Source organism: Poromitra crassiceps (assembly GCF_964638095.1).
Source record: "Poromitra crassiceps genome assembly, chromosome: 18".
Classification (NCBI taxonomy): Eukaryota; Metazoa; Chordata; class Actinopteri; order Beryciformes; family Melamphaidae; genus Poromitra; species Poromitra crassiceps.
In genome coordinates, this window is record NC_139636.1 from 8,342,082 (window position 1) to 8,358,555 (window position 16,474).

General features: G+C 44.3%; 1 protein-coding gene across 2 annotated transcripts in view; it reads left to right on the forward strand.

Moving 5' to 3' along the window:
* The first annotated feature begins 595 nt into the window (after nucleotides 1-595).
* The window catches only part of nup93 (nucleoporin 93), a 44,864-nt gene continuing 28,985 nt past the window's right edge, over nucleotides 596-16,474 (forward strand). For both annotated transcript variants that reach the window (XM_083654202.1, XM_083654203.1), the window contains exons 1-3: nucleotides 596-719; nucleotides 2,324-2,506; nucleotides 3,979-4,096. In XM_083654202.1, the coding sequence (XP_083510328.1) occupies nucleotides 2,328-2,506; nucleotides 3,979-4,096 (297 nt within the window). In that variant the 5' untranslated portion in view covers nucleotides 596-719; nucleotides 2,324-2,327. The remainder of the gene's footprint in view (nucleotides 720-2,323; nucleotides 2,507-3,978; nucleotides 4,097-16,474) is intronic.

Sequence of the window (16,474 nt, forward strand, 5' to 3'; positions counted from 1 at the left end):
TGGTCTATTCTATGCTTTGTATAATGTCTCTATGTTTATATTCTTCCCTATCCGAGTGTGAGCAACTGTAGCATTACTTAATTTCCCCCCAGGGATCAATAAAGTTATTCTGATTCTGATTCTAAATCATATCAATAATCTCTTGCAGGAAGGCAAAGAAGGCTAACATTGGATCACCACAGGGTTCCATCTGAGTTCAAAATAATACTTTTTCATATCAGCCACTAACGTCACTTGCCTTAATTGTATTAATGTCCAATGTAATTCCTACTGGTTTCCACTAGAGGTCATCAATTACTCAATGTCCAATAAAGGCTTGTGGACACTAAGGTGCTCCAGAGAGGCACCTCTTTTTATTGGATTTTAGTGCTAGTTATACTGTAGTAATAATATGTTGTATAGATATGGAGTCACTCAGTCACATGACATGGAAGCTATTGAAGAAAATTATATATTTTTCCATAAAAATAATATAAAATGTCATTAGTGAAAACTAAACAGAAGAAGAAGAAAAAGAACATCCTGGCAAAAAGCGAGCTAGAGCAACATCCGGCACGAGGCAGCGTGTCGTCCAATCAGCGTCTCTGCAAGAAGTGCCGGGGCAAATGCATGTCTGACTCTATGGTCTGACTGCAAAACAAAACTGGATAAGCGATAAATAACTGTAACGTGTTCACCTGAACGACGGGCTGTATTTAGATATCTGCCCTAGATATCAGGTAAGTTGTTTCATAGTCCGTCTCCAACAATATGCGTCAAAATATTAACATTACAGCACTGAACCACCCTGAGACCGTTAGCCGCCGGGGCTAACTAGCCATCAAGCTAACTAATACGTAGCATGCTAGTAGAGGGGCTAGCGCTAACTAGCGGTTAAATTGTTCTTCCCTGACTACAGAAACTTCAGCCTTCTTACTAACGCTGAATAGTTGTAAAACTATCTGACGCCGCGGTCACAGGAGAGTTTCTAACTAGCAGGGCAAGATGTTAGCATGGTCCTGCTAACGCTAAAATAACTGACAGCCAAGGGTGGGCACGCGCGCGTTCTTTTTCAGTCTGTTTATGTCAGCTGTCAAAGATGACAATGTCAATACCAATACGGATTGCTATCCTGTATAATATTCTAAATAAGATATGTTAAGTTTTGAGTTTATTTCAATGGCGACACTTTGGATTTGCAGACCTCCTGTCAGAGATGTTTCTGTTGTTGTTTTTGTTTTTACTAGTCTGGCCTTGCTGACCTGCGCAGGTGATTACGTTACAGCAAAAAGGACCTGGCTGGCTCACCATAATTTGAATGGGTGGCTAACAGAGATGGCACTGAGAAGGCAGTCAATAGTAGCCTAAGTGCATACAGATCCAAACCCTTAGGTTCCATTCTTACCCTCAGATACTTTGACAGATTGTCTGTTGACTCTGTAAGTGCCCTCTTACCTTACATTCTGAATACTTGGGGAAATCTGTTTCGGACAATACACTCACCTTATTTCTACAATCTGAAGGTTTCGGTAGGGTCAGATGGAACAAACTTAACATATCGGAATCCTAGTTGCTTCACAGACTGAGCGCTTATTGTTTTAAAAGATAAAGTTTGATGAGAATCGGCTAGTTGTCTGGGACCTGACATCCGACCGACGCATGCGTGGTTCTTTGCTACATGTCGTCCCCTCTCTCTCATCCCCTCTCCCATCTTTCCTGTCAATATATTGTCCTATCCAATAAAGGCAAAAATTGCCCAAATAATCTATAAAAAAGGTTAGGAACCACTGGTCTAGAGCAGAGGTTTTCAAAGTGGGGAGTGGGCCTCCGCAGTGCGGGTCCAAACAGTCTCAGGGGAGGCTCAGTGAATATGAATAGAAGTGAAAAAACATTACATTTAGTTATTACGTTAGTTATCAAAATAACCTACATTAAATGTGAAGAGATAGTTCAGATATACAGTAGTTTTGGTGAATAAATACGGTATTACTGTTTTTCCCATTTTCCCAGTCAGAAACAAATAAATGCCTTCAGACAGGCTTTTTTATGTATTTGGTTTGGTGTAGTCTGAAGTATGTCAAATAGCAATATCAGGCTATCTTGGCTGATTTATTGAGTGTCTGCGATCAAATAACATAACTAGCAAGTAAACTAAAGGGGGGCAGGCTTTTTCCAAGCTTTGTCTGAGGGGAGGCCCTCACAGTCTCAGACTTTGAAAACCCTTGGGTTAGAGCATTTGACACTGTGGGTTTTGGTGAGCTCTTGCAGTGTGAACATAACTCAAATACATTGTCTGTAATCAGTCATTCATTCAAACACTCATCCTCTCCCCCTCTCTCTCCAGAGTCATGGATGCCGAGGGCTTCGGGGAGCTGCTGCAGCAGGCGGAGCAGCTGGCTGCCGAGACGGAAGCGGTGTCAGAGCTGCCTCACGTAGAGAGGAACCTCCAGGAGATCCAGCAGGCCGGAGAGAGGCTGCGCTCCCGAACCCTGACTCGCACCTCGCAAGATGTTGCTGACGTCAAAGCGTAAGTTACACATGCACTAGTGCTGTCAAAATTGGTCAAAAATGATATTTGAATATTCCTTCTAAAAAATACATATTCCTTCGAATATATATATTATATATAATATTATGTCTGTAACAGTTTATTTAATCGCGCTCATTCATATAGCTTTTCCCTCGCCAAAATAGATGAAATTCAGAGCGTTATTGCAATAGCTTCCCGAGGGCCTAGCATGAGAAGCTTGATACCACTGCATTCGTTAGATTGTCTAGTTTCATCTGGTTGAATCTTCATGGTAGGTGAAAAACTGAGCTCAATAGAGCCTTTGGAATATAGTGAAGTTGGGTGAGGAGGAGGAATAGTGCTTTGCCTTGCTGCAGTCTGGTTTGTCTCTATTCAGCACCGTAGGTCCACAGGCGGCTAATGGTAAGCTAACTAGCTTAGCCACGTAGTTTGCACACTACTTTATCTCAGATTCCACAATTTTGCTGTCTGTGTCTACTGACCAAAATCCAAAGTGCTTCCAAACAGGGCTTCTTAGACTGCTCGGAGTGGAAATCACTCTCTCTACTGCTGCTGCATTTGGCTGTGAACAAAGTGACTCCTGTCCATCAGTGAGTGTAGTGGCCCAGATCTCACGCGAGGCAGGCAGGCAGGCAGACAGACAGACAGACAGACAGACAGACAGACAGGCAGCAACGCAAGCTCTCACAAAAATGTGCAATGCCTAGTATGCAATCCAAATTTGCCTCTTCATAATGTTTATTTGTGTGTTTTTGTATGAAACCTAAATGTATGTTTTTTTTATGCTGCCAACGCCAACTTGGCCAGGTTTTTTTTACATGGTTAAATAATGTAAATACTACTACTACTACTACTACTAATAATAATAATAATATTAATACGGTAATAATAATCAAATATAAATCTTTCATATTCAAATATTCTTTTAATTTATATATTTGAGTATATATTAAAATATAGAATATTCACACACATGTCACTTAGCCAGAAAATCTCTCTGGTGAATGGGCAGCATTCCCATAATCTGTGGCTCTCAGCAGAAGTCACAAAAGCAAGAAACTGCCTGTTGAATCTGACAATCTGAATTATTATGCAAATATTTTTGTTGATTTCTTCAGTGTTAAGTTCAAGTAAACTTCATGCAACATTCAAACATGAAAAATGTACCCAAAAATAGTGTTTTCTTTCTAGTCCTGTTGGTTGAAATCACAATATTAGTAGTCATTTGTAAGGGGACTGGGCATTTCCCACCGACTTTGCCTCAGCTTAGCCCTGTGTGTCATTTAAGGAACGGACCTGACGTGTAATGAAAGGGCCAGACTGCAATCACAGCAAATCCACAGTGCCCTCTAGTGGGGTTCAAGCATAACTGCAGTTCTTTGTCAGCTCTACTGTTATGGGTGGTTCATGTGCGGGGAAATGTGAAACATTCCCTTTGTCTCTCTCATCACCTTTCTTATCTCACTCAGGTCCATCCTCCTTGGCTCCAGAGGTTTAGACATCTTCCATATTTCTCAGAGGTTGGAGAGTCTGAGTGCTGCCACCACCTTCGAGCCCCTGGAGCCGGTCAAAGACACTGATATACAGGTAATAATCATCCTACCATTGAGGTGAAAATGTGACAGTCACAAAAATTGGGTTTATGAGGTTTTCACATGACAATGGCAATATGTGAATTTGACCGTCTTGGATGCGGAAAATCCCTCGTGATGACTGGAAGTTTAAGGCTGGAAAAAGTCTGGAATTGGTGTTTCAGTTGTAACGGCAACACACAGTGACTTAATTGTTCCGCTGCAGAATTTGAAATAGGTTTGCAGCCGGGCTAACAGGCGTTGTTATTGTGCATGGAGAAGAAAGAGACATGCACTCATAAGTTATAACCAGTAGGTCACTGCAACAGTGGGATGGTGTATTGATTAGCAGGCCAGGGTCATGTGACCCCCTAATTCCCCGCCCCTCCTGGTTGTACCCGTGCTACGGTGTTGCAGTATGTAGGCATTTAAGAAGAACAGGCTTGCCACTGACAAGTCAAACACCTCCCCCCCTCCAACAGTTTCTCCAGTTCTGTTATGATAGTCCTCCATCCTCCACCACCTCTTCATCCTCCTCCATTATAGCCACAACTGAGGGATAGGCAGATGCAACATCACACTGTTTCATATTGATTCACATCAATCTTTTTTTTAACGAAAACATATTTATAGCGCAAACTAGTGCAGAGTCATAAATAGATAATAACAGTATGCAGATGCTATGGTCAGTCAGTGTCACCGATTCATCATGAGATGGTTTAGGCACTTACAGATTTGTTGGTGTTTAGTTTTGTCTCTCAAGCAAGGAAATCAGAAGAACCTGACTACCTGGCTAGTAGTGACGTCACGTGACAGTGCTGGCTACGAGCAGCTGCTGCTCAGAAACACAACCAGTCCATCTTAGTTTGCCCAGAATATTATTATTATGCTCCGCTTGGACCGCTTTGCAAAGATTCAGCAAGCATAATAACCCAGTGTGGTTTTATAGACGATGCTTCGTGTTTGTTTTTCTTTGGGGAAAGGGTAGGAGAGTTATTTCCTAGAATCCAACTTCTTACCTGGTCAATTACCCACTACAGTGAACTCGTCCCTCCAATGAAATATGCCACCAACACATGAAGACATAACATTTTGTACTTCCTTCCTGTCTGTGAAAATCCCCCCCGCCAAGGTGTCACCCCTAGATAGCACCCTTCCCTCTGACGTGCGTCTGCCTGTCAATGTGCCAATGTGTAGAACATAGGCCTGTGAATCTTCACTGGCCTCAAGATTCAATTATGATTCATCTGTCAACGATTCAATTCGATTCCACGATGCATCTCGATACAGCTCCAACAGTATTACAGCTCCAAGTATCAAATCCTCAATTTTCTGTACTATTACTGCACATGGCTACTTTTTCATCAATTAATACAAGCGGTCGGTCAGATAAATATCAAGTCCCTTTTTTACTTTAAAGTGTTTTAAAACCTGAATGTCAACAGAAATTTTAACATAAACAATTCAACGATTCATCTGTCTTCGATTCGATTCACACGTCCGCATCGCGATGCATCGTCGATTATACGATTCATTTTGACACCCCTAGTAGAACATGTAACAAGCCTTCATTACAATCTGTCATAATAATGCATGAAAACGATGGTGAAACGATGGTGTCGTCTGTGCTCTGGAGCGGTTTATGTCCCATGCGTCTTTACATCTTTTCCTCCCATCTGCTCCTGGCTCTTCTCTCTCCCTCTCTCTCTCTCTCTCTCTCTCTCTCTCTCTCTCTCTCTCCCTCTCTCTCTCTCCCTCCATCTCTTTAGCTTTGGGATGAGAGATGATGATGTACTTCATCTCTCTTTTTCCCCTCTTTCCTTCCATCTCTTTGTTCTGTCTCTGTCTATCGCTTCCCCTTTTCCTTGCATCTCTCCATCAGTTGCATATTCTCTCTCTCTCTCTGTGTTCACACCGAGATATTTCTTTTTCTCTCTGTCACTCGATTCAACCCTTTGGAATCGCTCTGTCGCTGTGTTTAACCCATTGATACCTGATGCAGCATTTGTGTGTGTATCCCTTTAAGGGATACACACACAAATGAGGGATATACACGCAAACGCTGCATCAGGTATCAATGGGTTAAATCGCTCGTCAACAGGCACAAGAATTGACGGACATCTGGGGGATATAACGTTATGCAATGTCATGATGTTTGTCCACTACAAGGCACCGTAGTTGTTTACAAGCTAAGCCTATCAGCGTGCTCCTAACGCGAGCTCTATACCGGTAGTACAGACTTCACTTCATGTCAGCCTGTCAATCAGCTGTCAATGCGGTTTGTTGCCACACAATAAACCAGCGGTTTGTTCCAAGCCAGTGTGATCCTTGACTCACTCTCACACGGCAGCCAATCAGCCTTGAACAGCGAGAGACTTTTGCCAGCGTAATTTCGCTCGAGTTGCCACATTTCATCTCGGGCGACGAGCAAATTTTCTCCCTATCGCTCTGTCTCTGCCGCTCGGACGCCCAGCGATTTTTCTCCCGGGCTAATATACGCTCAATCGCTCGTTTCGTCGTTTGCATTGACTTTGTACATTATGTAAACTCGATGCCAGCGAAAAACTTTAATAGGTCGGTGTGAACGCACCTTTACCGGTTCAGCCATACATCTGATCTGAATGCAGCCCAGTCTGACTTACTTGTTCCTCCTCTTTCCTCACACCCTCCTTCTTTCCTTCTCACTTTCTTACTCCATCCATTTACTAGGGCTGAGCAATATAGGGGTGCACCGATCACCTTTTTTGCCGCCGATCACCGATTGCCCATCGCCTATGGGAAATATCTGCCCAACCGATCATCGACCGATCACCGATTACCAATCACCGATATATAAACTCCTCGATATATAAACTCCTTGGAAACGTTATTTCGGTCGATTATTTCTCCCCTTTAATAATACCAATTGGCATTGTATTTTATATCGACATAGCGCTGCAGCTCTCAAGTGACAGCTAGTTAGCGTTACCTGTATCGTTCCTGTTGTGTTCGGATGGTGACCTGCGTTATACATGGCTGTAGTAATGACAGCAACAAAGCCCCGTGGTTTGTTACTATCTATACCGTCCACAGACGTGAAGGGAGCGAGACTGAGGATACGTCAGCAGCACAGGAGGTGTCTGGATAGTTAGGAGAGAGACAGGTGAAACTTTCTGACAGCTCCTCACAGCAAAGTCTGTTCACCTCGTTTTTTCTTTTGTTTATTATTACAGGCATTAACGGCAGCATACAAACAACAACTGTGTTTTTTTTTTATTGCTGTCATCACCATCGCTATTTTGTAATGGAACAGAAACGACAATAAGGCTGTTACTGGTTGTCAGCTGCAGTGCTGTGTGTGCGCGCAGGACGGTATGTCAACAATATGGTGCCGTCCAGGGTAGTGAATAAGGTCTATTTTGTATCTATTTTGTATACTGTATAATATTTTTGTATATTGTAGTACGTGTTGTTTTCCTGGTTTTATAGGCTCCATTACAGTAAGTAAAGTGATGTCATTTTCTGAATTTACCAGTCTGTTCTAGCTGTTCTTTTATTTACCTTTAATTTAGTCAGTACCCCATATCCACATTACAGATGATTATTTTAATCAAAACATCTCATTGTGTAAACATTTTCTGAAAGGCACCCGAAGTGAAAATACAGAGAGATATATCATGTATCAGCATTCAGCTCTCAAAATAGTACAGAGATATGATTTTTGGCCCATATCTCGCAGCCCTGCTCATCTTTTTCAGCTGCATCATGTTGATGCATCCCTACCACTCTACACCACACCACCACCCCCTGACCTGACTGACTGACTGGAACAGCACTTACCCTCTGGCAGCTCTTGCTCTCTCTCTCTCTCTCTCTCTGCTCTCTCTCTCTGCGCTCTTGCTCTACCACTTTTATTGGTTTACACAGAAGATGAGTGCATTACAAAGTTAGTCATTTTTGTAGGAACCTGGAAAATCACATCTAATATGATATAATCACTCTGCCCTGTTGAAGATAAAGTTGCAGCCCCGGCCTATTTGCATGACCAGATACGCCAGGGAGGTGAGGAAAATATATTGGCTTAAAGACCCACTAGTGCAGACACATTTTGCATTTTTCCCCCTTTTATAAAAGTAATTTTGGAGCGTAGTGTTGCCGGCTTGTCCTGAGTATATGACAATTGCCAGGTAATTATAATTATAATATGCATATAGTGTGCATGCAGTGTTGCCCACTCATTGATGGAATTGTGACGCACCGCTACAACGAGATTTTGAGCGCCACAACGGATGCTGATGATGGAGTTATTTTTGCAGTCCATCCCCCACACACCACAACAACTCAAGATCCTGTGGGAAACACTGTCCATGTGTCCGCGCCTTGGCTGAGCTGACATGTAGTCTCTACTGTCCCTGCGTGGAGCACACACGTGCTGACGGAATTGGTGTGTGAGTGATACGTCTGTATCCCACGTTAGCCTATATAGACGTGGTGGAGTCCTACTGTAGAGTGAGGACTTGATCAATGTGGGAGTGGCTAGTTAGCCTATATAGATGTGGACAAGACACGACAAGACGATGTCGGCACGGTGGCTCAGTGGTTAGCACTGTTGCCTCACAGCAAGAAGGTCCCGGGTTCGAACCCCGGTCCATCCCAGGTCCTTTCTGTGTGGAGTTTGCATGTTCTCCCCGTGTTCGTGTGGGTTTCCTCCCACCATCAAAGACATGTATGTTAGGGTTAAGACTCCTGTCAGTGCCCCTGACCAAGGCAATGGCAAAAGAACTGGAGTTGGTCCCCGGGCGCTGCACTGCTGCTGCCCACTGCTCCTAGTTCTAGGAAGGTTCCTAGTAGAGGATGGGTCAAATGCACAGGATGAATTTCCCCATGGGGATAAATAAAGGATAACTTAAGATTTAACAAGACGATTGTAGGTTTGGTAGATATGTTTTTTTTCACCAGTTTTCCGTCGAATCTTAATATGGTACATGTAGTTAATTTGTACCTTTATTTGCATCACTCTCCTTCGTCAGATACCATAATTTTTTTTAGCACAACATCAAACAATAGATTGTTTATTATGTAAACGGGCATTGTCTCAAGGCTATATCTTGTTTGAAAATATATCGATATATACCTTAAAAAGTCGATATACCGCACAGCCCTACTCTGTCAGATCGGGTGGCGTACTGTACTGTATGTTCTGTACGTTGCTAAGCATATTCAGCATTTGTGGGTTATTTGTTCTGCGTGTCATGAAACAGCTGCAATACTGGTCGTCGTCGAGACAAAGGGAGGAGTGAGAGAGAAAAGAGAGTGAGGCTGAATGTAGGAGAAAGGAGCCAGGCAAAGCCAGGGAAGGTGGAGGAGAGAAAGGAGCCAGGGAAGGTGGAGGAGAGAAAGGAGCCAGGGAAGGTGGAGGAGAGAAAGGAGCCAGGGAAGGTGGAGGAGAGAAAGGAGCCAGGGAAGGTGGAGGAGAGAAAGGAGCCAGGGAAGGTGGAGGAGAGAAAGGAGCCAGGGAAGGTGGAGGAGAGAAAGGAGCCAGGGAAGGTGGAGGAGAGAAAGGAGCCAGGGAAGGTGGAGGAGAGAAAGGAGCCAGGCAAAGCCAGGGAAGGTGGAGGAGAGAAAGGAGCCAGGGAAGGTGGAGGAGAGAAAGGAGCCAGGGAAGGTGGAGGAGAGAAAGGAGCCAGGGAAGGTGGAGGAGAGAAAGGAGTCAGGGAAGGTGGAGGAGAGAAAGGAGCCAGGGAAGGTGGAGGAGAGAAAGGAGCCAGGCAAAGCCAGGGAAGGTGGAGGAGAGAAAGGAGCCAGGGAAGGTGGAGGAGAGAAAGGAGCCAGGGAAGGTGGAGGAGAGAAAGGAGTCAGGGAAGGTGGAGGAGAGAAAGGAGCCAGGGAAGGTGGAGGAGAGAAAGGAGTCAGGGAAGGTGGAGGAGAGAAAGGAGCCAGGGAAGGTGGAGGAGAGAAAGGAGTCAGGGAAGGTGGAGGAGAGAATGGAGCCAGGGAAGGTGGAGGAGAGAAAGGAGCCAGGGAAGGTGGAGGAGAGAAAGGAGCCAGGGAAGGTGGAGGAGAGAAAGGAGCCAGAGAAGGTGGAGGAGAGAAAGGAGCCAGGGAAGGTGGAGGAGAGAAAGGAGCCAGGGAAGGTGGAGGAGAGAAAGGAGCCAGGGAAGGTGGAGGAGAGAAAGGAGCCAGGGAAGGTGGAGGAGAGAAAGGAGCCAGGGAAGGTGGAGGAGAGAAAGGAGCCAGGGAAGGTGGAGGAGAGAAAGGAGCCAGGGAAGGTGGAGGAGAGAAAGGAGCCAGGGAAGGTGGAGGAGAGAAAGGAGCCAGGGAAGGTGGAGGAGAGAAAGGAGTCAGGGAAGGTGGAGGAGAGAAAGGAGTCAGGGAAGGTGGAGGAGAGAAAGGAGCCAGGGAAGGTGGAGGAGAGAAAGGAGCCAGGGAAGGTGGAGGAGAGAAAGGAGTCAGGGAAGGTGGAGGAGAGAAAGGAGCCAGGGAAGGTGGAGGAGAGAAAGGAGCCAGGGAAGGTGGAGGAGAGAAAGGAGCCAGGGAAGGTGGAGGAGAGAAAGGAGCCAGGGAAGGTGGAGGAGAGAAAGGAGCCAGGGAAGGTGGAGGAGAGAAAGGAGCCAGGGAAGGTGGAGGAGAGAAAGGAGTCAGGGAAGGTGGAGGAGAGAAAGGAGTCAGGGAAGGTGGAGGAGAGAAAGGAGCCAGGGAAGGTGGAGGAGAGAAAGGAGCCAGGGAAGGTGGAGGAGAGAAAGGAGTCAGGGAAGGTGGAGGAGAGAAAGGAGCCAGGGAAGGTGGAGGAGAGAAAGGAGCCAGGGAAGGTGGAGGAGAGAAAGGAGCCAGGGAAGGTGGAGGAGAGAAAGGAGCCAGGGAAGGTGGAGGAGAGAAAGGAGCCAGGGAAGGTGGAGGAGAGAAAGGAGCCAGGGAAGGTGGAGGAGAGAAAGGAGTCAGGGAATGTGGATGAGAGAATGTGAGCAAAATAAATTTGAAAATGAGACGATGAAAGAGATGGAGGGCGGAGAACGACGCTGGTAAAAAAAAATGGCGACCAGCCGCAAGGCGAATCCTTTCTCTCTCTCTCTGTCCTCGTCTCACTTTTCGCTGTTCCATCTTTCTCTGCCAGTGCTCTCTCTCTTTCTCTTCCCCATCTCTCTCTCTGTCTCTCTCTCTCTGTCTCTCTCTCTCACTCTGTTCTCTCTCTCTGTTCTCTCACTCTTATCTCTCTCATTCGTCTCACTCATTATTTCCCTCCCCTTTAGTCCCCCGTTTGTCTGCCTCTTCTCTGCTTACACTCCCTTTTTCTGTCCATCTACCTTTCTGACTCTCCTATTTTTCATCTTCTCTCCCCTCTCTCTCCCTCCCTCCCTCCCTCCCTTCCTTTACAGTGATGGCATGCGTTCAGCAGCGGATGCAGTTGGCTAAGCCCAGAGCATCTGCTGAGATAGACTCTCCCTACTGACGTGTCTCCACAGGATGTGTGTCATGTGTGTGCGTAGCGTGCCGTGCACACACACACACACACACACACACACACACACACACACGCCGTCTCCATGTGCTGCGTTTGCAGTCGCCTCCATCGATTGCTGACGTGTGCGCCGCGTGTCTCTGTGTGTGAATGAGTCTGTGTGTAGTAGTAGTGTGGATTCGGCTACACGTGCCTCCTCGTGTGTGCTGCCCTGCATAAAGATGGCTGTATGGCATGTGGCAGCAGTGTGCGTGCACAATAGGCTTGGGGCGATACCCACATTTAAATATTGTGATATAGTCACGCCCATATATCGCGATATACAATATGATCGGGAGGGGGGCTAATGTACAATAAGCAGTGAAATAAGGGTCGGCAGCAGGGCAGAATGTGCAAGACTTAAATATATATATATATATATATATATATATATATATATATATATATATATTCTGAAAATAACGCGATATTCGATACCATGGGAAATCGGCACAAGGCTAGCATGAGGTGTGTGTATTAGAACACACAAAGCACGCATGCTGTGATTGCCAGCCTGATGCGTCTGTATAGGAATGCTATATGTATGTATGTGTGTACCCCCCCCCCCCCTCGCCCACCCTGTCCCCCCATGTGCCTCCCCCCCCCTTCATTAACTAAACATCACCCCCCTTAAGAGCACGATTAACCCTTAAGAGCATGATTAGCCTCATTTCAAGACAGGATGTCGGAAGCCATCAACCGAGGGGGGGGAATCCATTACTATAATTGCATTGCGCTAAGGGAGGGAGGAGAGAGGGAGGGAGGGAGGGAGGAACGGATGGAAGGATGGATGAAAAAAGAGGAAGAAAATGAGTGGGACTGAGAGAGGGGTGGAGGGCCGTCTGAGATGCTGGGAAGAAGTGAAGGATGGAGAGAGGGAGAGAGTGAGGAAGGCGGGGGTTGTCTGCTCATGGTACAAGCTGATATTGTATATGAATCCATAGTTCCGTCTCGCGCATCCCCCCCCTGTGTCTGAGCGCTCAGTTGGTACGGCCCTCCGACAATAAAACCACCTCCAGCGGGTCTTGATGTGGCACTTCCACTCCGTTCCCCGGCTCGTGCACAGACCCGATGGTCCGCTTTAGACTGGGGAAAGGCTGCGACTGGACCGCCATGCCGGCTCGACAGGGCACGGCGAACACGCCCCAGAATGGCGGCCGCTGCCCTGGCCAAGCAAGACAGAGGGATGAAGAGGTGGAGAGGGCAGTGTGGGGGTCTCTAGGGCTGACAAAGCCTGGGCATTTATTTTATTTTTATTTTTATTTATTTTTTACTATTTTCTGCACTCTTCCTCTTCTCTTCCTGTCCTCTCATCTGGCAGTCTGTCTGTCTGCCTGTCAGGCAGGCATGAGCACAGCATGAGTGAGTATATTGCCTTCACACATGTACGTACGTACACACACACACACACACACACACACACACACACACACACACACACACACACATGTAGTATGTATGTGCCCTTTGTGTGTCACACTGTCTGTCACCTGTCTCTGTCTCTGCCTGTAGTGTGAATACGCCACATTGTCTGGTTATATCTGGCATACATGGAGATGATGAAGAATGATGACGATGTAGGAATTGATTATTCAATTATACGATTATAGACGATGACCACGATTTCTCACACATACATACATATATACATACGCTACACAGGAAGTGGAGGAGTGAAGGGTGGGGTTTCTCGCTCTCACACACACACACACACACACACACACACTGAGGCACCGGTCGGCTCTTGTGTCATGGCAAATAAGGACAGAATGCCTCCCACTCTTACTGTCTGCCAGTTTTTCACTTCATATCATACAAAGTGCTGCCCAACATTGCTGCATCGACGGCAAGCTGACCGGACAATATTTAACACAGTTTGTTTGGGATATAAATCTGTTCATTAGATAATAAATTACAGGTTATAGGGTGAGGCTTTACAGATGCATTTCTCTTCGTGCCATCTTGAGATCCTACTCTGATGTTGCTAAATATCCGTATTCATATTTTACACAGTAGGCTTGGCCATTATCCAATAGGTAGTTTCGTTGACTTGTGTTTTCTGCTTATTCTCTCATATAATCTGTAGACGGACACAGTTCATATAACTTGTTAGAGGTTACCTCCCTTAAATCCCCCAGATTCGTATAGCCTTTGTATTCCTCCTAATTATCTGACTCGATTGAAAAAGTGAAAAATCAGACGATATCCGATTAGCCGATAAGCGATAATATGCGATGTATGATTACCCAAGTATAGATTGTATCCGGCACAGTCTGATTTGCTTGACCAAGCCTGAGGCAAAGAGGGCCTGCGTGTGCCGTCACGGTGAATGAGCACACGCCTGCACGTCTCACACACACACACACACACACACACACACACACACACACACACACACACGGCATGTATGTAACATACAAGGAGCAGCAGTTCCTTGGTGACCAAATGTGGATTCTTTTTTTACCATCAGTTTTTAGAAAGCAGGATTTTAACGTGGCAGAAATACTATCTAAATTAATCTGCGTAGTATGGCGCATTTTCAGAGAGACAAATGGAGGCAACACTTTGATCTCCCAGAAATATAGTGATCTGTGCTCACTTCAGAAATATAGTGATCTGTGTTCACTTCACAAATAGTGATCTGTGCTCACTTCAGAAATATAGTGATCTGTGTTCACTTCACAAATAGTGATCTGTGCTCACTTCAGAAATATAGTGATCTGTGCTCACTTCAGAAATATAGTGATCTGTGCTCACTTCAGAAATATAGTGATGTGTACTCACTTCAGAAATATAGTGATCTGTACTCACTTCAGAAATATAGTGATCTGTGCTCACTTCAGAAATATAGTGATCTGTGCTCACTTCACAAATATAGTGATCTGTGTTCACTTCACAAATATAGTGATCTGTGCTCACTTCACAAATATAGTGATCTGTGCTCACTTCACAAATATAGTGATCTGTGCTCACTTCACAAATATAGTGATCTGTGCTCACTTCACAAATATAGTGATCTGTGCTCACTTCACAAATATAGTGATCTGTGCTCACTTCACAAATATAGTGATCTGTGTTCACTTCAGAAATATAGTGATGTGTGCTCACTTCAGAAATATAGTGATCTGTGCTCACTTCACAAATATAGTGATCTGTGCTCACTTCAGAAATATAGTGATCTGTGCTCACTTCAGAAATATAGTGATCTGTGCTCACTTCAGAAATATAGTGATGTGTGCTCACTTCTAATATATAGTGATCTGTACTCACTTCAGAAATATAGTGATGTGTACTCACTTCAGAAATATAGTGATCTGTGCTCACTTCAGAAATATAGTGATGTGTGCTCACTTCAGAAATATAGTGATCTGTACTCACTTCAGAAATATAGTGATCTGTGCTCACTTCAGAAATATAGTGATCTGTGCTCACTTCAGAAATATAGTGATGTGTGCTCACTTCAGAAATATAGTGATCTGTGCTCACTTCAGAAATATACTGATCTGTACTCACTTCAGAAATATAGTGATCTGTGCTCACTTCACAAATATACTGATCTGTGCTCACTTCAGAAATATAGTGATCTGTGTTCACTTCACAAATATAGTGATCTGTGTTCACTTCACAAATATAGTGATGTGTGCTCACTTCAGAAATATAGTGATGTGTACTCACTTCAGAAATATAGTGATCTGTGTTCACTTCAGAAATATAGTGATCTGTACTCACTTCAGAAATATAGTGATCTGTGTTCACTTCAGAAATATAGTGATCTGTACTCACTTCAGAAATATAGTGATCTGTGCTCACTTCAGAAATATAGTGATCTGTACTCACTTCAGAAATATAGTGATCTGTGCTCACTTCAGAAATATAGTGATCTGTACTCACTTCAGAAATATAGTGATCTGTACTCACTTCAGAAATATAGTGATCTGTACTCACTTCAGAAATATAGTGATCTGTGCTCACTTCAGAAATATAGTGATGTGTGCTCACTTCTAATATATAGTGATCTGTACTCACTTCAGAAATATAGTGATCTGTGCTCACTTCAGAAATATAGTGATCTGTACTCACTTCAGAAATATAGTGATGTGTACTCACTTCAGAAATATAGTGATCTGTGCTCACTTCAGAAATATAGTGATCTGTACTCACTTCACAAATATAGTGATCTGTACTCACTTCAGAAATATAGTGATCTGTGCTCACTTCAGAAATATAGTGATCTGTGCTCACTTCAGAAATATAGTGATGTGTGCTCACTTCACAAATATAGTGATGTGTGCTCACTTCACAAATATAGTGATGTGTGCTCACTTCAGAAATATAGTGATCTGTGCTCACTTCAGAAATATAGTGATCTGTGCTCACTTCAGAAATATAGTGATCTGTGCTCACTTCAGAAATATAGTGATCTGTGCTCACTTCAGAAATATAGTGATGTGTGCTCACTTCAGAAATATAGTGATGTGTGCTCACTTCAGAAATATAGTGATGTGTGCTCACTTCAGAAATATAGTGATCTGTGCTCACTTCAGAAATATAGTGATGTGTGCTCACTTCAGAAATATAGTAATGTGTGCTCACTTCAGAAATATAGTGATCTGTGCTCACTTCAGAAATATAGTGATCTGTGCTCACTTCAGAAATATAGTGATGTGTACTCACTTCAGAAATATAGTGATCTGTGCTCACTTCACAAATATAGTGATCTGTACTCACTTCAGAAATATAGTGATCTGTGCTCACTTCAGAAATATAGTGATCTGTGCTCACTTCAGAAATATAGTGATGTGTGTTCACTTCAGAAATATAGTGATCTGTACTCACTTCAGAAATATAGTGATCTGTGCTCACTTCAGAAATATAGTGATGTGTGCTCACTTCAGAAATATAGTGATGTGTGCTCACTTC